At 40.8% G+C, this 20,388-nt stretch overlaps 1 protein-coding gene across 7 annotated transcripts in view; it reads right to left on the reverse strand.

The window, feature by feature from the left end:
* Positions 1 to 11,343, reverse strand: part of grin1a (glutamate receptor, ionotropic, N-methyl D-aspartate 1a) — a 34,756-nt gene extending 23,413 nt beyond the window's left edge. For 4 of the 7 annotated variants that reach the window (XM_058058019.2, XM_058058012.2, XM_058058003.2 and 1 more), the window contains exons 1-3: positions 10,660 to 11,343; positions 5,347 to 5,481; positions 1,190 to 1,366 (exon numbers count right to left, since the gene is read on the reverse strand). In XM_058058019.2, the coding sequence (XP_057914002.2) occupies positions 1,190 to 1,366; positions 5,347 to 5,481; positions 10,660 to 10,908 (561 nt within the window). In that variant the 5' untranslated portion in view covers positions 10,909 to 11,343. The remainder of the gene's footprint in view (positions 1 to 1,189; positions 1,367 to 5,346; positions 5,482 to 10,659) is intronic. The other 3 variants (XM_058058042.2, XM_058058035.2, XM_058058026.2) reach the window with 1 other exon arrangement.
* Between the last annotated feature and the right edge of the window lie 9,045 nt (positions 11,344 to 20,388).

Genomic DNA, 20,388 nt, shown 5'->3' on the forward strand with positions numbered 1-20,388 from the left:
GTAGCTGTTAGCATCAAAGTAGGTGTGTCCCAATGACGTGCATTTTAGCTAGCTTATATTAACTCATTTTCTCATGTTATGATGCACAGCAAAGGGAAATAAATTGATTTCCTGCACATTTTCCACATGATGAAAACATTTTGTCCTATTTTTGTGCACATTGTTTGTTTATTATAATTTCAGTAAAAGTAAAAATATTACCTGAAGTTACTTTTTTGTTAGGACAAAGTAGCTGTTAGCATCAAAGTAGGTGTGTCCCAATCACGTGCATTATGATGCACATAGAAGGGAAATAAATGTGTTCATGTTTCACATAAGGATTATGAATGATGAGATACTCTCTACATATTTTTCCTCTTGCGTGTGGGATTTAAAACGCAACGAGGCTCGATCCAGTTTGTTGAAAGCCAAAAATGTTTAAAACGCCTTCTGTTAATCAGCGTTAATCAGTGATGTTCCAGGTCACTTGTTTCAACAGCTTTCACAGCCTTCCTGTTAATTGCCTCAAGTGAGAGTCATACTGGCCGTGTCTTCGCCTTCTGATTTAATTAAACCTCTGAATCGGGACTCATTTCACTCTGATACACAATTACAGCAAAGAAGCCCAGAGAGAGACAATGAGAGTGTAAAGAAAAAAAAACATACCCTTGGGTAATTTCAGCTTATTAAAGGGATGAGAAAGCTGCTTTTCTTCCCTTCCTCTGTGACCCTTTTGCATGTCTCATGGAACATCAGCATTTCAGTGGCCCACTTCCACAGCTCAGAGCGACACATGGGTGCATCAGCATTATGTGAAAAGGCGAAAAAAAAAAAAAAACATCTAGCGGCGCATAATAAACACGACGCTCTAAGTGGGAAATGACTCCCACTAACCATAACCTCCATGGAAAGACTCCAACACTTTGTGTCGTTGATGGTTTGCAAAGCCTCACGTCAAAGTCACCTATTTGGCTCCCAATAATGAGAGACATGGGATAATTTCGGACTATGGTGAAAAGCAATGTGAAGATGAGCAAATAAACGCAGAAACTTTTGTCAAGAGTAGACCACATTAGACGCTGTTGATGTTTCTTGAATGTTAGCAAACGCTTACACAATGGTGAGAAAGATGTGGCCACGTAACAGAGAGGGAAACAGCTATAAACTCTGGGAGGGGGACAAGTACGGGGATGGGAGAAGGGCGTCTCACCTTGGTTTCTCTCTCCTCCAGGAGTGTCTCCAGCCTCTTCTGAGCCGCACGCCCCTCGTGGTCATCGCTCACAATCAGGATGATGTGGTTCCAGTTGAACTCGCGCATCAGATCGAACCACACGTGCGCTTGGTGGGAGTAGGGGGGAACGGTTCGCAGGAAGGACAGGTGGATACTCTGGGAGGAACAAGACGGGAGGTGCTGATTCACATGTCCGGTAGGGGGATTTGCCCTAATTCATAACTGATGATGGCAGGTTCTGGTCCACTTAAAATGAAATATGCATACTCTGTACATTGCCTACTTACCCTTCCTGTTGTGTTAGCTTTCTAGTATAATCTCTTATGTTAACGGGTTGGTTTTGACCCATGTAATAAATCAGCTATAAAATACACTAAAAACAATAAGTTACCATCAAATTTGCTTCTCATGTCTTGGTTAGCTTCTTAGGCTTCCTCATCCATGAAAATATTGCTTTTAATACTTTTGGTGTGGGCATGTGGGCCTTTTTTTGTCACTATACCCCTCCATTTCAATTTCCAAAAATTCTCAAATGAACCTCAAAAGAATCATATTAATAAATGGAAGGTTCTTTTGTTATCTGGCTATTACTGAGGGATATAGAACATATCTCTTAAATCAATTAGTTTTATTTATTTTCTCATTTGAGTATTAATCGCTAAAGAAACATCTATGGCAGGGGTCTCAAACACACGGCCCGTGGGCCAAATGTGGCCCGCACGACACTAGTTTGAGGCCCCCTCACGTGTCTGGACCTTGTTTTTCTGCTGGTATACTGTAAAAGTGATCAAAATGAGAATCACCTGAAGCTTACATGATGAGAAGAGGAGCTGGTTGTCATTGTGTTGGCTAATTGTACACTTATGATTTCAGTTGTGGCTCATAATATTGCTTTATAGTCATATTATTATAACCGGGTCGACCCTAATAATACAGTGGTCATAATTTCAACCAGACCATTTTAAAATGTAGTACAAATTATTTTTTTGGTTTTATTTTGTTGAAATAGAGTTGATGCAATAAACAAATGTTATGTGATTTTTTTTTTATGCATTAAATTGTAAAACGGGTCGGTGCCAACCCTAACACAAGAGGGTTAATTCCACACCGGAAATATTTAAACATTGGTTTAAATTGGGAATTAAAACCACTAGAGTTAGTCCCTCCCCTTCTGCGACATAGCCAAGATGGCAATAACTGAGGGAGGTAAGGGTCCACCACTACCCACTCACTATTTTGGCAGTTTTTAGTGTAACATATGGGTACTGCATGATGTTTGAGCAAGGGAGGGAATAAAAAAAAACAAAAAAACATTGAACTGTATGATTCCAATATGTATGATTCCAATTGATTTCACATATTCCTCCTTGTTTAATGTGCAAGCCTACAGTCTGAGTGACTTGGATGGCGTGCTCATTTGTGTTTGCTCAGTATAATGTTTGCAGAAACATTTATTAAAAACAATTATTTTCCACAGGCTTTGTAATGGGGTGTGTCTGACCTGGCAGGTGCTTATCGCTGCCTTCCTTCTACAGAAATACATATTTAAATATTCAAATACAAAAAAAGCAGTGCCACTGTCAATGTGTCAGCTGGGGTCAGCAACAAAGTCCAAAGCAATATAGATATTCATTCATTCATTCATTGTCTATTTTCCTTACGAGGGTCGCGGGGGGTGCTGGAGCCTATCCCAGCTGTCTTTGGGGGAGAGGCGGGGTACACCCTGGACTGGTGGCCAGCCAATCACAGGGCGCATATAGACAAACAACCATTCACACTCACATTCATACCTATGGACAATCTGGAGTCGCTAGCAATATAGATATTTTTATTTTTATTAATCTGACTGCCAAGATGGAGAACTATACAACCAAGCTCAAAGCCTGTCCACACTGGACTTTCAGAGAAAACAGGTGAACTTTTCCTGAAGAAGATATCATCCATGAACCTCACCTCATGGCATTGATGGATTAAGCGGAATTTTTTATGTTTAAGTTGTAAAATTTGGCATTTTTTAAACAAAAATCTCCCAAAACTCACCTGCCTTCCAAGCCTATTAGCTGACGAGAAACAAGCCCTAAACTACAAAGACAGCCAGTCAATATCCTCAAATAAACTAATTAATAACAATGAATGCACTAATTTTACACCCCTATTGATAATAGAAATACTGGACTTGAAGATTATACATGACAGATTCTGGCCTTTAGTCAAGTGTATGTAATTTTCTTATGTACAGTTTACATAATACGGATGGTTTTCTTTACAATCCGTATCTCTGTTCCTGGATTTTTCTGTTTTTGAGTGATGAGTTTTAGCATTTTTCATTATTTTGCTACTATATCATTTTGTGTTTTTGTCCCGCCCGGTGTGAGCTCGCTTTTGTACCATGAAAAGACTCATGACGTAATGCTAAACATAATCTTAGCACAGCGTGACTGTTCTAAAAGAGAACAGTCTTCATTTGAAATAAGTTGAATTCCACCACAGCCTGACAGATTGAATAAATCAAATGTTTCACTAAATTAAATCCGTCATCTCCAAATGTAGGCCAGCTCTTGTCATCCAACAGTCCCTTCTAGTCTTCATCATATTCTTCTAAAAGTTGCATTTGCTGAATGTTACAGTATTTTGTGCATCCTGATTGACATCAAGCACAGAATGTATATGTAGGGGAGAGGCTTCTCAGGTTGTGAGATCGACTCCCAGGATGCACTGCTTTGGAGCGGTCAAAGGTATAGGGGGTGTGTTCAAATCAAAGAACACGGAAGGTTGTCCTCTTTGGATATTTTATTTATGTTTATGCTGTGGTAGTGATGAGACATCATACATACAAAAATAAATACACAATAAATGATAAGTAACGTAATGTAACTCATATTTCACAAGTATAATGATAAGCTAAAGGCACGCTACACACAAGCAAACATGACACTCCCTAGAATAACCGTTAGTCATAGTTAGCTTAAATACTGCTATACTGATATTAGCACCGATGAACAAGGGAGACTAACCTTGTGAAAAGGGTGCCCAAACTACTCCACAGCTCCCACAATAAAGCCAAAAACTCACCTCTATGCATTCACGCACAGCATCAACCTGGTGATATGATGTATGAGGCGCAATAAGGCTCAGAGATCGATGAATTGTTCAACCGAAAAAACCGTCCCGCACTGTGGTGCGTTTACTGACCGCTGAACACCGTAGGACAAACGACACTCAAAGCTGAACATACAATGCAATGTAAATGATGGGCTTTCTAACAGTATGGTATTATTAATAATTGACTATTTATTGCTTCATTCATTCATTCATTATCTAGCGCTCTTCCTCACAATGGTCGCGGGGGCGCTGGAGCCCATCCCAGCTGTCCCTGGGCGAGAGGCAGGGCACACCCTGGACTGGTCGCCAGCCAATCACAGGGCACATATAGACAAACAACCATTCACACTCACATTCATACCTATGGACAATTTGGAGTCGCCAATTAACCTAGCATGTTTTTGGAATGTGGGAGGAAACTGGAAAATCCCACGCATGCACAGGGAGAACATGCAAACTCCACACAGAGATGGCCGAGGGTGGAATTGAACCCTGGTCTCCTAGCTGTGAGGTCTGCGTGCTAATCACTTGACCGTTGTGCATATTTATTGCTTCTAAAACTAATATACTGTATGTGCTGCTTTCAATGACCTTCCCAAATAATGTGATTTACTGGCTTGATAAGTATTCTAACATTTAAAAATGACACAAGCAAAATAAACTTAAGGGTACGTTCAGGACACCCAAGATTGATAGGTGAGATGATGACATCTGATATTTCCTACATTTATGAGTCTCTTAAAGGTGGTCCTTTGAGTTTTATTTATGCGATCTCTTTAAAGTTTAATTTTTAGTGGTTTAGTGCTTCATGAAAACATAATTCAGGTCAAAGATATTATTAATGGAGTTCGTTCCATTTACAGCTGCTAACCTACTCAATCATCGCTCCTCTAATGGACAGTGATGGGGCGTTTAATGTTGGGAGTTGGTGAAGCCGCCCCGAGGGACTTCCTGACTCCTTGCCTCTGTGTCCATTCGTGTTCCTCTTCCCTCCCATCCCGATTCTCTTTAACATCATTTCATCCATCACTTACCTTGTCTGAGTAGATGGACATGCGAGTGGTGAGCCCTACCACTGGGATGCGGTAGAAGCCTGCAGTGTAGGAGACGGGTGTTGGCGTCAGGTGGTCGTTAGACTGTGGCGGGTGACTCACGAGGATGGCGTAGACCTGCACGGAAAAGCACAAATTTTCAATCTGGAGGAGACCAGGGTTCAATTCCACCCTCGGCCGTCTCTGTGTGGCGTTTGCGTGGGTTTTCTCCAGGTACTCCGGTTTCCTCCCACATTCCAAAAACATGCTAGGTTAATTAGCAACTCCAAATTGTCCATAGGTATGAATGTGAGTGTGAATGGTTGTTTGTCTATATGTGCCCTATTTCTGTGCACATTTATTATAATTTCAGTAAAAATAAAAATATTACCTGAAGTTACTTTTTTGTTAGGACAAAGTACAGTAAACCTCGGATATATCGGACTCGGATATATTGGAAATTCGCTCACAACGGACAGACAAAAAAGATTAGTAATGTATTTCCAATAAAAATTCATTGCATATATCGGATTTTTTATAACAGATTTCGCCTATTTTGGACAAAATCTCCAGTCCCGTTCCAATGCATTTCCATTAAATTCCCTCGCATATAATCGGGTGGCCGCATTGTGGCGCTCCGATTCGCTGAATTGTGACAGGCCGCTATACGACGTCATTTACAGCGTTGCCTGCGCGATTTATATTCACGTTTATTATTCAGATTTAGGACAAATATAAAAGTGAGTGACGTCAATAATACTAGCACAGCAGTTAATGAGATCTTAACCTCACTATTGGAAATAACGTAGGCCTGACGGGCGTAACAGGGCCTAGTTTAATTAACAATTTGTTATGCTCAGAGTCCAATAAAGTTAAATTCTCATTACCTTACGTCTCTTTTCATTGCCCAGTCCAGGTACATTGGAAACATAGTCAAGGAAGTGCCTTTTTATAATGGATAAAATCCGATTTACGCATATACTGGATATAAATCCGATATATGCGTAAAACTGACATTTTCCGGTATACGCATATAACGGATTTCGCTTATATCGGACAAAACCAGTGGGAACAATTGAATCCGATATATCCGAGGTTAACTGTAGCTGTTAGCATCAAAGTAGGTGTGTCCCAATTACGTACATTTTAGCTAGCTTATATTAACTCGTTTTCTCATGTTATGATGCACAGCAAAGGGAAATAAATTGATTTCCTGCACATTTTCCACATGATGAAAACATTTTGTCCTATTTTTGTGCACATTGTTTGTTTATTATAATTTCAGTAAAAGTAAAAATATTACTTGAAGTTACTTTTTTGGTAGCACAAAAGTAGCTGTTAGCATCAAAGTAGGTGTGTCCCAATGACGTGCATTTTAGCTAGCTCATATTAACTCATTTTCTCATGTTGTGATGCACAGCAAAGGGAAATAAATTCATTTCCTGCACATTTTCCACATGATGAAAACATTTTGTCCCATTTTTGGCACATTGTTTGTTTATTATAATTTCAGTAAAAGTAAAAATATTACCTGAAGTTACTTTTTCGTTAGGACAAAGTAGCTGTTAGCATCAAAGTAGGTGTGTCCCAATGACGTGCATTATGATGCACATAGAAGGGAAATACGTAAATGTGTTCATGTTTCACATAAGGATTATGAATGATGGGCAAAATTCCCCCAAAAGTGCAGTTTCTCTTTAAAACTAATGACAAATGCCAATAATGTAAATGTTACAACATCAGATCATGTTCTTATAACCACAGACAAAACTTTAAATAAATACAATTTAATACAAAAATGAATCTGTCATACGCATTGATGTCATGTTATCAAAGATTGAACAAATTGAAAATAAAAAATTAAAATCCACTGTTTTTGGCCAGCAGAGAAGGCCTTGCAGGCACCGGTATGGATAGAGATACTCCTTTTTTTCTCTATTCCACTCTACAAAAAGCCCATGTCTGTTTTTATTCATGTTGCCTGTCCAAAAGCCTAAATAAAGCAACCAGACACTCAAACTGCTACAAGGCTCACAAAAGTTGCATAAAAGCATTTTAGTGTTTTAAATCATTAGTGGCATTGTTTCATAATCCAATTTAAGTGGGCTGCTTTTCAGTTTTGTGTGCAGTCTCTCATGCAAGAAATCCTTTTTTTATTGAAAAATCCTTCTTGTGCGGGCCAGCAGATTTATATTCATTTGGATCTGTTTTAGCGTAATCCCCAACTCTAAGACAAAAATACATTCCAGAAAATTCCCTGTAGTTTTGGTAGGAAGAGGATTGAAGTTGGCGTGGCAGTGCAGGCGTGGATTATCGGAACGCGAACCGCCCCGTATGCTTGGGTCAAAAAATGAGAGCTTATACCATCCAAGGATTGCTCCCAGGCATCTTACTCCTCCATCTGCCACAGACTTTCCCGTTCAGTGACTGTTATTGCCCTCCGGCCAAACTGGGCGGATTAGAACTTCCTTTGGCTCGGTTTGAATTAGGCATGAGGTTGTCTAAGTGTGTGTGCATAGACCTTAATGATTGTTGGTGCAATCTTCTGGCTTGGGTTGCACACTTGTGCTATGAGTGTGTGAGATGGAATACTGGATGTGACAGTATTATTATACAGTACTAGGCTGTATATGTATGTATATATATATATAAAACAACCATTACACCACACTGAAAAGCAAAGAGACTAATAATAGAGTGTGTGGGCGTGTGCTTTTCTTGCAATTATTATTACATGAAAGCTAATAATGTATGTTAGAGAATGGAAAGTGGCTTCACGCCTGATCTAATGTCGGCGCAGTTAGTAGAGTATTACGTCGAAGTGTTAAACAACCCTCCGAGGTGCATATGCATTCACTACGCATTACTTATGGATTGTGTTTTGTCAGTTAAAAGTGTAGTACACTCCGTTTGAGCCAAACAACATCCAAACGCACTCAAGTTGTTTATAATAGTTCTCATGTTACATGCTAAAATATCGGAAATCACATTCACTGTGAAGTACTATCAGCGGTTATTATGCGGCGCCAGTGGGGCCACCCATTATAGTCAATGACATTTTGCCCATTTTCACTCCTCACTGGCTTCATTGGATCTGCAGCTGTGTGTCCTGAAATGCACACTTGCCCCTTCATGCGAGATATGCCCCTGAACTAAAAGTCTATTTTTATGAATGTCTGTAGGGAGACGTCATTGTGTTGAAAATGAGCTGAATTGTGGTTCATGTTTTGAGTCAATGCCAGAATGAACAAATGGTACGACAGCTACAAGTGATTTCTTTTCAGGCTTTTTTAGTTCAACAAGGAATAAGCCAGAGCTGAGCAAACAGTCCTTCAGACACAGAAATACCCCAGTTGGTACAAGGTTCTGGTTATATTGATATATTATTAATGATAAAAGATAGCCATTGTCATTATATACTTCTACAAAACAATGAATGTCAGCTAAAAGCTCAGCGAAAACAATTTTAGGAAAATTACATGCAATGAAATGAGCCTATCCCAGCTGTCTTTGGGGGAGAGGCGGGGTACACCCTGGACTGGTCGCCAGCCAATCACAGGGCACATATAGACAAACAACCATTCACACTCACATTCATACCTATGGACAATTTGGAACATGTGAGGAGAAAACCCATGAATGCAAACTCCACAAAGAAATACCAGAGCGGGAAATCTAACCCGGGTCTCCTAGTTGTGTGGCCTACATGCTAACCACTTCTCTACTGTGCAGCTATGTAATTAAATTGTAAATGTATGTCCGAAATTGGCTTTTTTGCTGAAAGCCAATATTGTCCAAATCTGATTTTCAAATATATGTATACATTTGAAACATGACATACGTACGAATGAACACATATGTGTTGTGTACAAATGTTTTTAAAATATCGGTTTTCATGATTGGGAAGAAATCAGATACAGATGTGGACTGATATCAGATTTCTATGCTGACACCGGGCCCATAATTATCCGTACCGATAACTATCCGACATTTTGGTCCAATTTTAGTCCATTATTTGGGTTTTAAATTATCTTTAGAAGTGCCATGTGATTGGCTGGCGACCAGTCCAGGGTGTACCCCGCCTCTCGCCCAAAGACAGCTGGGATAGGCTCCAGCACCCCCGACCCTCGTGAGGAAAAGCGGTAGAAAATGCATGAATGATCTTTAGAAGCCAAGTTCTTTACTTGCGTGGCCCCACATTCCTTATCACAGAAATCGACCATAACCTGGCTCACAGGACAAATTGGGGGGGGGGGCACTGTTGATGGGGATGTCATACAAACTTCATGTCAAAAAACCCAAACTATCAAGTTGTTCAAATATACAGTTACAGATGACGTCTCTTTGACCCTAAAAATGCTATTGCTAACTCCATTAGCAATGTACATCAGGGGTCTCAAACCAAATGTGGACAGGACACTAGTTTGAAGCCCCCGCCTTGATATGAAAGTTTAATGTTAGTGCGGCCCGCGCAAGTTTGATATGGATGCTGTATGGTATCATGTACCCAGAAAAAATTATTACGTTTGATTAATGTTCATGTTAAAGGTTAAATAACTGTTAATAGTTATCTTCCCTATCCGTGTGGAAGTGGTAAGTTTTGGGCTTTTTTAAAGTTTAAAGGAAATAACTTGGAGGCTACCGTTTAGGTCGCTAGCTCTCTAGTTTGCGAGTTAGCATGTGTCTCAAGACCCTGCAGTTGCGCAATATGTTGTAAATAAAAAGAGTATAAATGTGACTATAGTCGTGTTTTGTCATGTCTACAGGGCTCTAATAATGCTTTGTTCATTTTAATCTGAAAAAAATAATTTGTCTACCCACCAACTATATGTGGTTTCTTAAGTTTTTATTATTTGCCGTTGTATTATTATTATTATTATATTTATTTATTACTGATTGATTGATTTTCTTTATTTGTTTATTTTTCATCTTATTGTGTGTAGAAAAATAAAAAGTAAGATATTTGAGAACAGTGGAATGTTTTATCAGAGCTTTTATTGTAGGAAATTGGAACCAAAGCAAAACCAATTTTTTTTGTTTTTAATAAATGTGTTTTTTTTGTTTTTTTTGGAAAACCTGATGCAGCCCAGTCTCACCCAGACCCGAGCTCCAGAGTTTGAGACCCCTGATGTACATTATTGTCTGTATGCAGAGTGGAGTAACGGCGATGTAACCATGGCAACCGAGTGAGAAAAGACATGTGACAATGATGTACTGTAAAGGAAATCTTTCACTCCTCATCCGACTTGTTCCCAATATTTAGCTGTTCCCAGCTAAATTCAAACCATGAAGAGTTTTAAAGGCAGTTTTGCGTACCTGACTGGAGATGAGGTCTTCACACACGGACAGAGCCATCTGGATGGCGTTGGGTTTATGCGTAACGGAGATGGCCGTGAGCTTGAATTTGTCCCTTCCGTAGACTTGGTTGGCTTGGGTCACGGCATCTTTGAAGACCTGCTCGTACCTCTTCTGACTCAGGACGGCTCCGATGTTAACAATTTTGGGCTCGCAACCGGCCCGCGCACACGAACAGGAGAAAAGCACCACCAACAGGAAGAACCGCATCTTGTCCACCAGCAGCGCCGTCAAACGGAACCCCTCAGCCCGGTCACTTCTCTCCGCGGTGCTGGCGGGTCGGCTCGAGGGGCTTCTGGGCAGCAGCGCGGCTCGGCTCGGTTGCAGGCAAGCACGACGCAAGTGGGCGGTGTGAGAGATGGAGGGAGGGTGGCCGGAAAAAAAAGGGAGAACACTGAGAAACTGCGGATTTATGAGCAATGCGGAGGAATGAGCGCGATCATCATCATCTTGCACCTTCCTCCTGTGAAAACGTCCTAATGCGCATCATCTCATCTTTCCGTGCAGTGTCTCCTCCAATCCAGACCGCTTCTCAATGCTTTCAGTTGGGGGGGTGATCGCTCCCGAGCTCCCTTGAAGGTCGCTCCGGGCTAAACCGGCTGCTGTCCTTGGTCCTGACAGCTGTGCACGCGCGCTTCGGTGCTACCGCGCGCTCCCGCCGTATGCACTACCCACTCGACTCGGCGCGCGTTGGCGTGCTGTGCTGCCAGTGATTACCAAGCTGTATTGTATTGTATGAAAAATAAATAGTACGCTCCCTACAAGCTGTCTATCCCAATGTGGCAGGGCATATTGAAGACTGGGGGGTTCTGTTTTTTCGTGATGCGCTCAAAAAATGTAAGAACATTGACATTTTTGTACAAATTCATTCATTTTCTACTGCTTTTCCTCACAAGGGTCGCAGGGTGCTGGAGCCTATCCCATCTGTCTTCAGCTGAGAGGCGGGGTACACACTGGACTGGTGGCCAGCCAATCACAGGGCACATATAGACAAACAACCATTCACACTCACATTCATACCTATGGACAATTTGGAGTCGCTAATTAACCTAGCATGTTTTTGGAATGTGGGAGGAAACCGGAGTACCCGGAGAAAACCCACGCATGCACGGGGAGAACATGCAAACTCCACACAGAGATGGCAGTGGGTGGAATCGAACCCTGGTCTACTAGCTGTGAGGTCCGCTGTGCCGCATTTCTGTACAAATGTACCCAATAAATCAAACATATGAACCTCAAAGTAATGACAAGAAAACACAGTGGAAGACTATACAGTGGTATGAAAAGTCATTTGACTGTGTGTCAGTTCTGTGGAACTTCATTCAATCCTGGATGGTAATCTACATCTGTAGTCACAGCTGCAATGGAAGATTGACATGGACATGAGTGATGGATTGATGGAAATGTGGCTGCCAATTTGATGTACATTTCCCAAACTGTTTGGCCATACGAGTGGTTTGTATGCAGGCCTCACTAGCTAGGAGACCTGAGTTCAATTCCACCCTCGGCCATCTCTGTGTGGAGTTTGCATGTTCTCCCTGTGTTCTCCACGTGGGTTTTCTCCGGGTACTCCGGTTTCCTCCCACATTCCAAAAACATGCTAGGTTAATTAGCGACTCCAAATTGTCCATAGGTATGAATGTGAGTGTGAATGGTTGTTTGTCTATATGTGCCCTGTGATTGGCTGGCGACCAGTCCAGGTTGTACCCCGACTTTCAGCTGAAGACAGCTGGGATAGGCTCCAGCACCCTTGTGAGGATATAAGCGGTAAAAAATGGCAAAAACATAACATCATTCAATGATCTTGAAAAAATATATATTTTTAAAAAAGTAAATATCTGTATTATTCTGCACAAATCTGTCTCAGTATTCAGTTTGTATCAGACGGACACCAACATTTGCAGTATGGCCCATCACTACTGGATAAATGTGTACGAATTTGAGTGTCTGCCAAATTAGACGAATTGCACACCATTGCCAAAGTGCTTCATTTTCATCTTTTTCAGTAGGAATAAATCCAAGCTGACTCAACAGTTTGCACACATAGGAATGTAATACTAGCCTATTTCCATCTCTTAAAGCAGGGGTGTCCCAATGGAAGTCAATATATCCCTCACTACCCCAATAACGCCCCACTTTGGGTACCACTGATTTTTATGGAGAAACTCACACAGTTCCACCATTCATACAGAGTGTCTAATATTTATAGGTTATCACATGGTTTGTCTGGTATCAGGCCTGGTATCATGCCCCCAAATGTCAGTATCAGTCTGATACTGGCACGAGGGGCATGATACTGGGCCTGATACCTGACAAACCATGTGATGATCTTATTATCACATACTATTTAATCATGAGCTTATCACGTACAATTTAATCAAAAAAACATTTTGTTTCCAGAAAATGTTCAGTTTATTACATGTATTATATCTAAACAGTGTAAACACAATAATTGCAAAAATATTTCAACAATAATATTTTTTCAACAGTCTTATCTTATCAGTGTCTGACAATTAAAGTTCCATTAATCAAGTTTGGGTTTTTTGGTGACTGGAGAAGCACTAGGCACTAAGCACTCGTGCGCTGTTCTCTGATTGGTTGTTTCACGGGCACGATACCAGAGCAGCATGCCCTGAGTGGACAGCTACGGGTGCTGATACTGGACATGGTTAAACTCTATATTTTATCAGTATCACTGCCCTGGGCTTTGACACAGTATCATTTCGGCCTTTTCCTGTATTATTCATGGGCGGTTTCTAGGGTACAGGGCCAATTAATACTGTAGTATGTGATAATTAAGGGTATCACCCCAGTCACAACCCGCAGAAGATTGGATGGGTCTTAGAGCAGATTCAGATTAAGATATGCCTTTATTTGTCCCTCAGTGGGGAAATTTGTATTGCACAGCAGCAAGAGTACAGAGTCAGTTAAGCAGTACAAAATACACAATATAGAAAAATAAACAATATAAACAACCCAAGTATTAACAAAATCAACAGTTTTTCCCAGAGTTATATACAATACAGTATGTAGTTAATATGAAACGAGATGAGATATATAACCAGTCTATACACTGAGATCCTGTTAGAGAGTTAATATGGGGCATTATGGAAATACTTCACATAGAACTTAGTATATTGCATTTAGAGCCCTTAATATTGCACATGGAGGTTGATCAGATATTGCACAGAGAATGGGGTCTGGAGTAACTATACTGACTAAAAGCAAGTATTACACAGATGTACATAGTAGTGTAGAAGTCTATTGGGAGCGGTGCTGCTTGTACAGCCTGACAGCTGCAGGAAGAAAGGACCTGCGATATCGCTCCTTCACACACTTGGGGTGAAGCAGTCTATCGGAGGGGGTGTGACTTTGTCCCTCTATAATCGATGTCTGGTCAGAGTTCAACATGGACGTTCGTTTGATGTGATATTTCCCCACCAATTGCCTTTCCAGTGTGCTTTTATTGTGCAGCGTTCTCTGTAATATGGAGCCCAATGTGGACAGGCCATTAATCACACAGCAAAGTCAGTGCCATCCATCTAACCAGCTGTCACACACTTACTGTCGCACGCAACTTGTGTCCCTAATCATGAGTGTGTGTATGCGTATTTGGTGGCGTATGAGCTCTTTAGTTGGAGCTTTGAGAGTTCAAATAATTGTTAGAAGCACCGTTACTGCTAGATACTGGAGCTGAAGCAACCTCATGGTTACCTAGGAAACAAGAATCTCTCTCCTCATCGCTTTTATAATATGACCGAAACAGTCACAGGCAGACATTTATTCTTTTATTATGGGCTTGCTCAGTAATGCAAGCCCCATAGACTGCTGCTTAGTTAAGGACAACCTTGGCACTTTTTAAACTTGAGGCCCTCTTGCAAGGTGTTAGCATGATGACTGTTAGCATGTTAGCATTTGAGCTAATTTACTCATATATAAAGGCAAATACACACATGGTATGATGTGGGAACACTATCGGACTGCCTGGACACTTTTTGGACTTGAGGCTGTCTTGCTAGGTGTTAGCATGGTGACTGTTAGCATGTTAGCATTTGAGCTAATTTACTCATGTCTAAAGGCAAATACACACATGGCATGATGTGGGGACACTATCGGACTGCCTGGACACTTTTTGGACTTGAGGCTGTCTTGCTAGGTGTTAGCATGGTGACTGTTAGCATGTTAGCTAATTTACTCATATATAAAGGCAAATACACACATGGTATGATGTGGGGACACTATCAGACTGCCTGGACACTTTTTGGACTTGTGGCTGTCTTGCTAGGTGTTAGCATGGTGACTGTTAGCATTTGAGCTAATTTACTCATATATATATATATATATATATATATATATATATATATATATAGTATATATATGTATATATAAAGGCAAATACACACATGGCATGATGTGGGGACACTGTGAGACTGCCCCAAACTTTTTGGTACCTGAGGCTGTCTTGCAAGGTGCTAGCATGGTAGCTGTTAGCATTTAAGCTAATTTACTCATGTCTAAATGCAAATAGACACATGGCAAGATGTGGGGACACTATGGGACTGCATCAACCTTTTCGGTACTTGAGGCTTTCTTGCTAGGTGCTAGGTGCATGGTAGCCATTGGCACACCGGGCCCGAGGTTCACAGCACAGGTGGCAAGCCCATCAAAATTTCCACGGGAATTTTCTAGTTTCAATTATTAACAGTCAGTACCTGATGGGACTGAACCACGGTGGGGTTTATTCCAAGCAGAAAGTGTTATTATCATCAACAACAAATGCTCCTGCTTTAAAAAAAAAAAAAAAAAAAGTGATTTGAAGCAGCCGCTAGGATAAAAAAAAAATCATCAAACAGCATCCTGAATTATAAATCACACAACACACTGGTGGCTGTTGGGGTTGCAAGGAGCTGATGAATTAATCACGAGGATGAGCAAATCACCATTCATCATCTGAAAGCTGTGTGCTAAACGGTCTTAAACTATTTGTCTCGTTTCTCCTGTGAAACTGTAGTTCAATTCGGTTCATGTTGTTGCTATTTATACATACTCTTCCTGCATTTTGTTCATGTCGGCACCACAAACCACAACATCATTAATAGAAAAACACACTTGCAGGAGTTGATCTCTAAATTGTAAATCCTGACTATAAATATGAATAAGCGAGAAACACAAATGAAGAAAGCAACAATACAGTATTAGCTATACGTATACTTGCTGTGTGAATATTTCACTGTCTCAGCATCCGCTCTCGGGGTGAGCAGGGCATCCAATAATTACCCTCCCTCCTCTATGTCACTGCAGCAGCCACTTTGCATTAAACTTAACACTTATTAGACAACGCCGCAGTGCCCGAGCCGGCTCCTTGTTATAAAGAAGCTTTCCTCTGCTTCTATTCCCACCCACTCACACATCAATAAGACTGGACCAACCCACTCTTCAGCCATTATGTAAGTTTGCTACAAGAATGCAGGGAGACAAACACAATATAAGCATGCAGCCATTTTTACTTAAAATTTTAATACACTTTTTTTTTATTTGAAAGGCAAAGAAAGATAGGTTGTAGTTTATAGATAAAAATAAATAAAAATTGGAGCTATTATACATGCTTTGATTCATGGTAGGCTATGTATTATAAGTCAAAACATATTGACGTACAAGTGAGATGTAGTATTCTGGTGACTAGGTGGCAGTAATAACACAAAAAACATTGAGACATTAGCTTACATTATGATACATTAACACTGCATGTCCGACAGTATAGTGTGAAAAAAATATATCCTCCCATTCAATGTGGAAGTGGTATTTTTTTCCCTTGAACATTGAATCCTATATCGCAGAAATTAATTTATTGCGGTCGAGTCTGGAACCAATTAAAGGCGATAAACACCGTAAAAAAATTTTTTTTAATAAAAGCACTCAACATCCATGTTCTTCCACATATCTTTTCCAGGATGATGGGGAACTGGAGTCTATCCCACATACTATAAACAAACAATCATTCACACTCACAGCATCACTGAGTGCAAGCTAAGACTATATCCAGAGGCGAGTCACAGGGTACTTATCAAGTCAAGTCAAATCAATTTTATTTATGTAGCACCAATTCACAACAGAGGTCATCTCAAAGCACTTTACACAAGCAGCAGTCATGAACAATGCTCCTTATACTTAGACAAGCAAGCGAACGCCACATAAGCAAGCACTTACGGAGGGAAGGGGACAAATAATGACAGGAATCTGTATGGAAATGAGCCCTCCAATTTATTTTTTTAATTGAGCTTATGGAAACATACGTCTACTTTCGCTTTACATGGACAAACAAAGGCGCCATTATGGCCTTCAGAGGATTCTACTGCTGCTGTTTTCTTTAAAATAGCTAAGACGCTGCAGCCAACAATGACGATTTGGGATCATATTAAAGCTGTTGGGCCGACTTTGATAACCATGTAATTATTTTGGAAACCATCCATGTTATGTATGCTTGTTTGGTTCTATAACTACTGTAGTGGAGGCAATTAAACAAGGATAATTTGACACTTAGCCAATGGAGCTCTGTCTCTAACAATAAAACGCACTACACTTACGTATGTTTCATATATTTTCAGTTACATTCTGGAAATCTCCATTGGACACCCTGGACTGGTCGCCAAGGCACATACAGACAAACAACCATTCACACTCACAACTGGGAGTCGGCAATTAACCTAGCATGTTTTTGGAATGTGGGAGGAAACCGGAGTACCCGGAAAAAACCCCACGCATGCACAGGGAGAATATGCAAACTCCACACAGAGATCCCCGAGCAGGGAATCGAACCCGGGTCTCCTAGCTGTGTCGCCGCCCATTTTCAGATTCATATTCAATTCATTTTGCTGACAATAAACTAGCAGTCTGCATGCATCTCCTGTTAATTTTTTGTTATTGTTATTGTGTTATTATGGAAACTACATAATCAAAGCGTCTGATTTTTTTTAATGCTAAATTGCTCAATTTGGCATGCTCAAACGCTACTATGTGGATGAAGATTTTTACGACATAGGTGAAAATATGGCCTTAGGGACAGTGAAAGTGGGCAAAACAACAGCTGTACTGTAATCGTCACATGACACATGACATGACACTGGGGATGGGAGTGGACCAATAATGTTCAACAACAACTCCATAGGCTTTCTGACGACTACTACAATGTGCACATTTAATGCCTTTTAACCGAGGAGTACAAAACACCAATAGTGGAACACAAACGCTTTATATTTCACATTTAAACACATCCAAACGCTTCGCGTGCGTCCATCTTGTGTGCGCATCATACAGTGTTTTTCACTTCACGTTAGCTTAATGTGAACGTGCCAAAGCCGGATGCCATGGTTGAGTTATTCCGTGAATATCGCTGCCATGCATCAAGAGGCATTTAGCACGGACTGTCCGCCATGGTTCCAGGCCACTGACATGTAGCTCATGTTATGTGATCAAACAGCAAGGGCAAAGCACGCTTCCTTAGCGTGGACGGACTTGATGAGCTCTTTGAAATGAACGCAGCACTGTTCCTTCTGATGTGATTCTCATGTTATGTGAAGTAACTGCATAAATCTTACATGTCTTTACAAGACTCTCCTCCTGCTGAACCGACATATCTGTGCTGCTCATCACAGTCTTTTGGAATTCAGGTTGCAGCAGCAACACATACTGGAAAAATACAGTGGGGGTTGATCAATATGCATCAATATTTTGTGTTAAATTAGGCCTGTCATCCCTAAGGCAGCGGGACTGTGGTGCAAAATCTACAAAGAATAAGGACCTTAAGAATATAAGCACAGAATAAGACCGAACAATGAACCCATGTGGGAATCTATTGGTCAGCGTGCACGCTGACGCAACACAAACACAGTAAACATAGACACATACATAACACCAGTTCCCCGAAGCTATGTTTGAAGCCTGGGAGCAAAAAAAACAAAAACATTATATATATATTTGTCACAATACTGACAAAAAAGGAATTCACTGTATGCATTTGTGTGGACAGTTGGCACCATAAAAAGGCAGCTTCAGGAAGATCTCAGGGTACGGAATGGCTAATAACAAAAAAAAGTTACACAGACAAGAGTATTAAAAATCGAGAAATGCATCGGAAGCCAATTCAGCGACCTTAAAACTGGCGTGATGTACTCCTGCATTCTGGTCATTGTCAGCACTTGTGCTGGCTATTTTCTTCAGATGGTAATTTGTTGTCATTTTTGATGATGGGAACAAAATCACCATCAAAGTCAAAAGGAATGGCCAGTTTTTAACGCAATAAGAAGGTTCAACATTTTTTTTTTTGTAGTTTTGGAGCAACTTTATCTGTCTGTCTGTTATTTGTCATGATTGAGCTGCCATCCATGATTCCATATCAAGAATACAGTTAAAAAGGTTATTGACTGACTTGGAGTTTCCAAGTGAAAAAGCATTGTGTATGTAAATGAAAAAGAAATGGACCTGAAATTGAACCTTGACGTTCACCATACAAACCCCCGGAGCCATACTTTCACTTGTACCACAATGATTCCAGCATCGAACAACATTCATTCATTCAGTCATTTTCTACCGCTTTTTCCTCATGAGGGTCGCGGGGGGTGCTGGAGCCTATCCCAGCTGTCTTTGGGCGAGAGGCGGGGTACACCCTGGACTGGTCGCCAGCCAATCACAGGGCACATATAGACAAACAACCATTCACACTCACATTCATACCTATGGACAATTTGGAGTCGCCAATTAACCTAGCATGTTTTTGGAATGTGGGAGGAAACCGGAGTACCCGGAGAAAACCCACGCATGCACGGGGAGAACATGCAAACTCCACACAGAGGTGGCCGAGGGTGGAATTGAGCCCTGGTCTCCTAGCTGTGAGGTCTGCGCGCTAACCACTCGTCCGCCGTGCCGCAGCATCGAACAACAATGTCTTTGAAATTCACTCAAATGGAACATGTAAGCCCACTTTTAGTTAAATATTTATATCTTGAGAAAAAAAATCAAGAAAGAGGGCTCTATAGAATAGTGCATATATTATGTTTTTTTTTTTTTTTTAAAAGGTACAGTCCAGCTACTGTCAATGACATGAAGGTTGTTGACCTATTTTATGTGAACTACAAAAAATAGAGGTGGTTTTGTTGCTAATAATAACAACCAAGTGCACCTCAGCTTGTATTGAAAATGACCCAGAAAGCAAATAGAGCGATGATTCAAGGTTATTATACATACAACAAAACAGAAGAAGGCAAGGCGTGGTTAAGTAAAAATAAGTTAGGACAATTTTGTATTAGTCCAGAAAGAAATTCTTGTGCTGGTATATTTTAAAAGAATGGTACTTCAACACTTGACATGCAGTACCAGTAAAAAGTTCATTCATTCTTTCATTTTCGGGGTTGGGGGCGGGGGCGGGGGGTGCTGGAGCCTATCCCAGCTGTCTTCAGCTGAGAGTCGGGGTACACCCTGTACTGGTTCACCAGCCAATCACAGGGCACATATAGACAAACAACCATTCACACTCACATTCATACCTATGGACAATTTGGAGTTGTTAATTAACCTAGCATGTTTTTGGAATGTGGGAGGAAACCGGAGTACACAAAGAAAACCCACACATGCAAACTCCACACAGAGATGTCCGAGGGTGGAATTGAACTCAGGTCTCCTAGCGCGTTAACCACT

This window comes from Doryrhamphus excisus, linkage group LG10 (genome assembly GCF_037039965.1).
Source record: "Doryrhamphus excisus strain RoL-2023G ecotype Guam linkage group LG10, RoL_Dexc_Guam_v1.1, whole genome shotgun sequence".
NCBI classification, from domain to species: Eukaryota; Metazoa; Chordata; class Actinopteri; order Syngnathiformes; family Syngnathidae; genus Doryrhamphus; species Doryrhamphus excisus.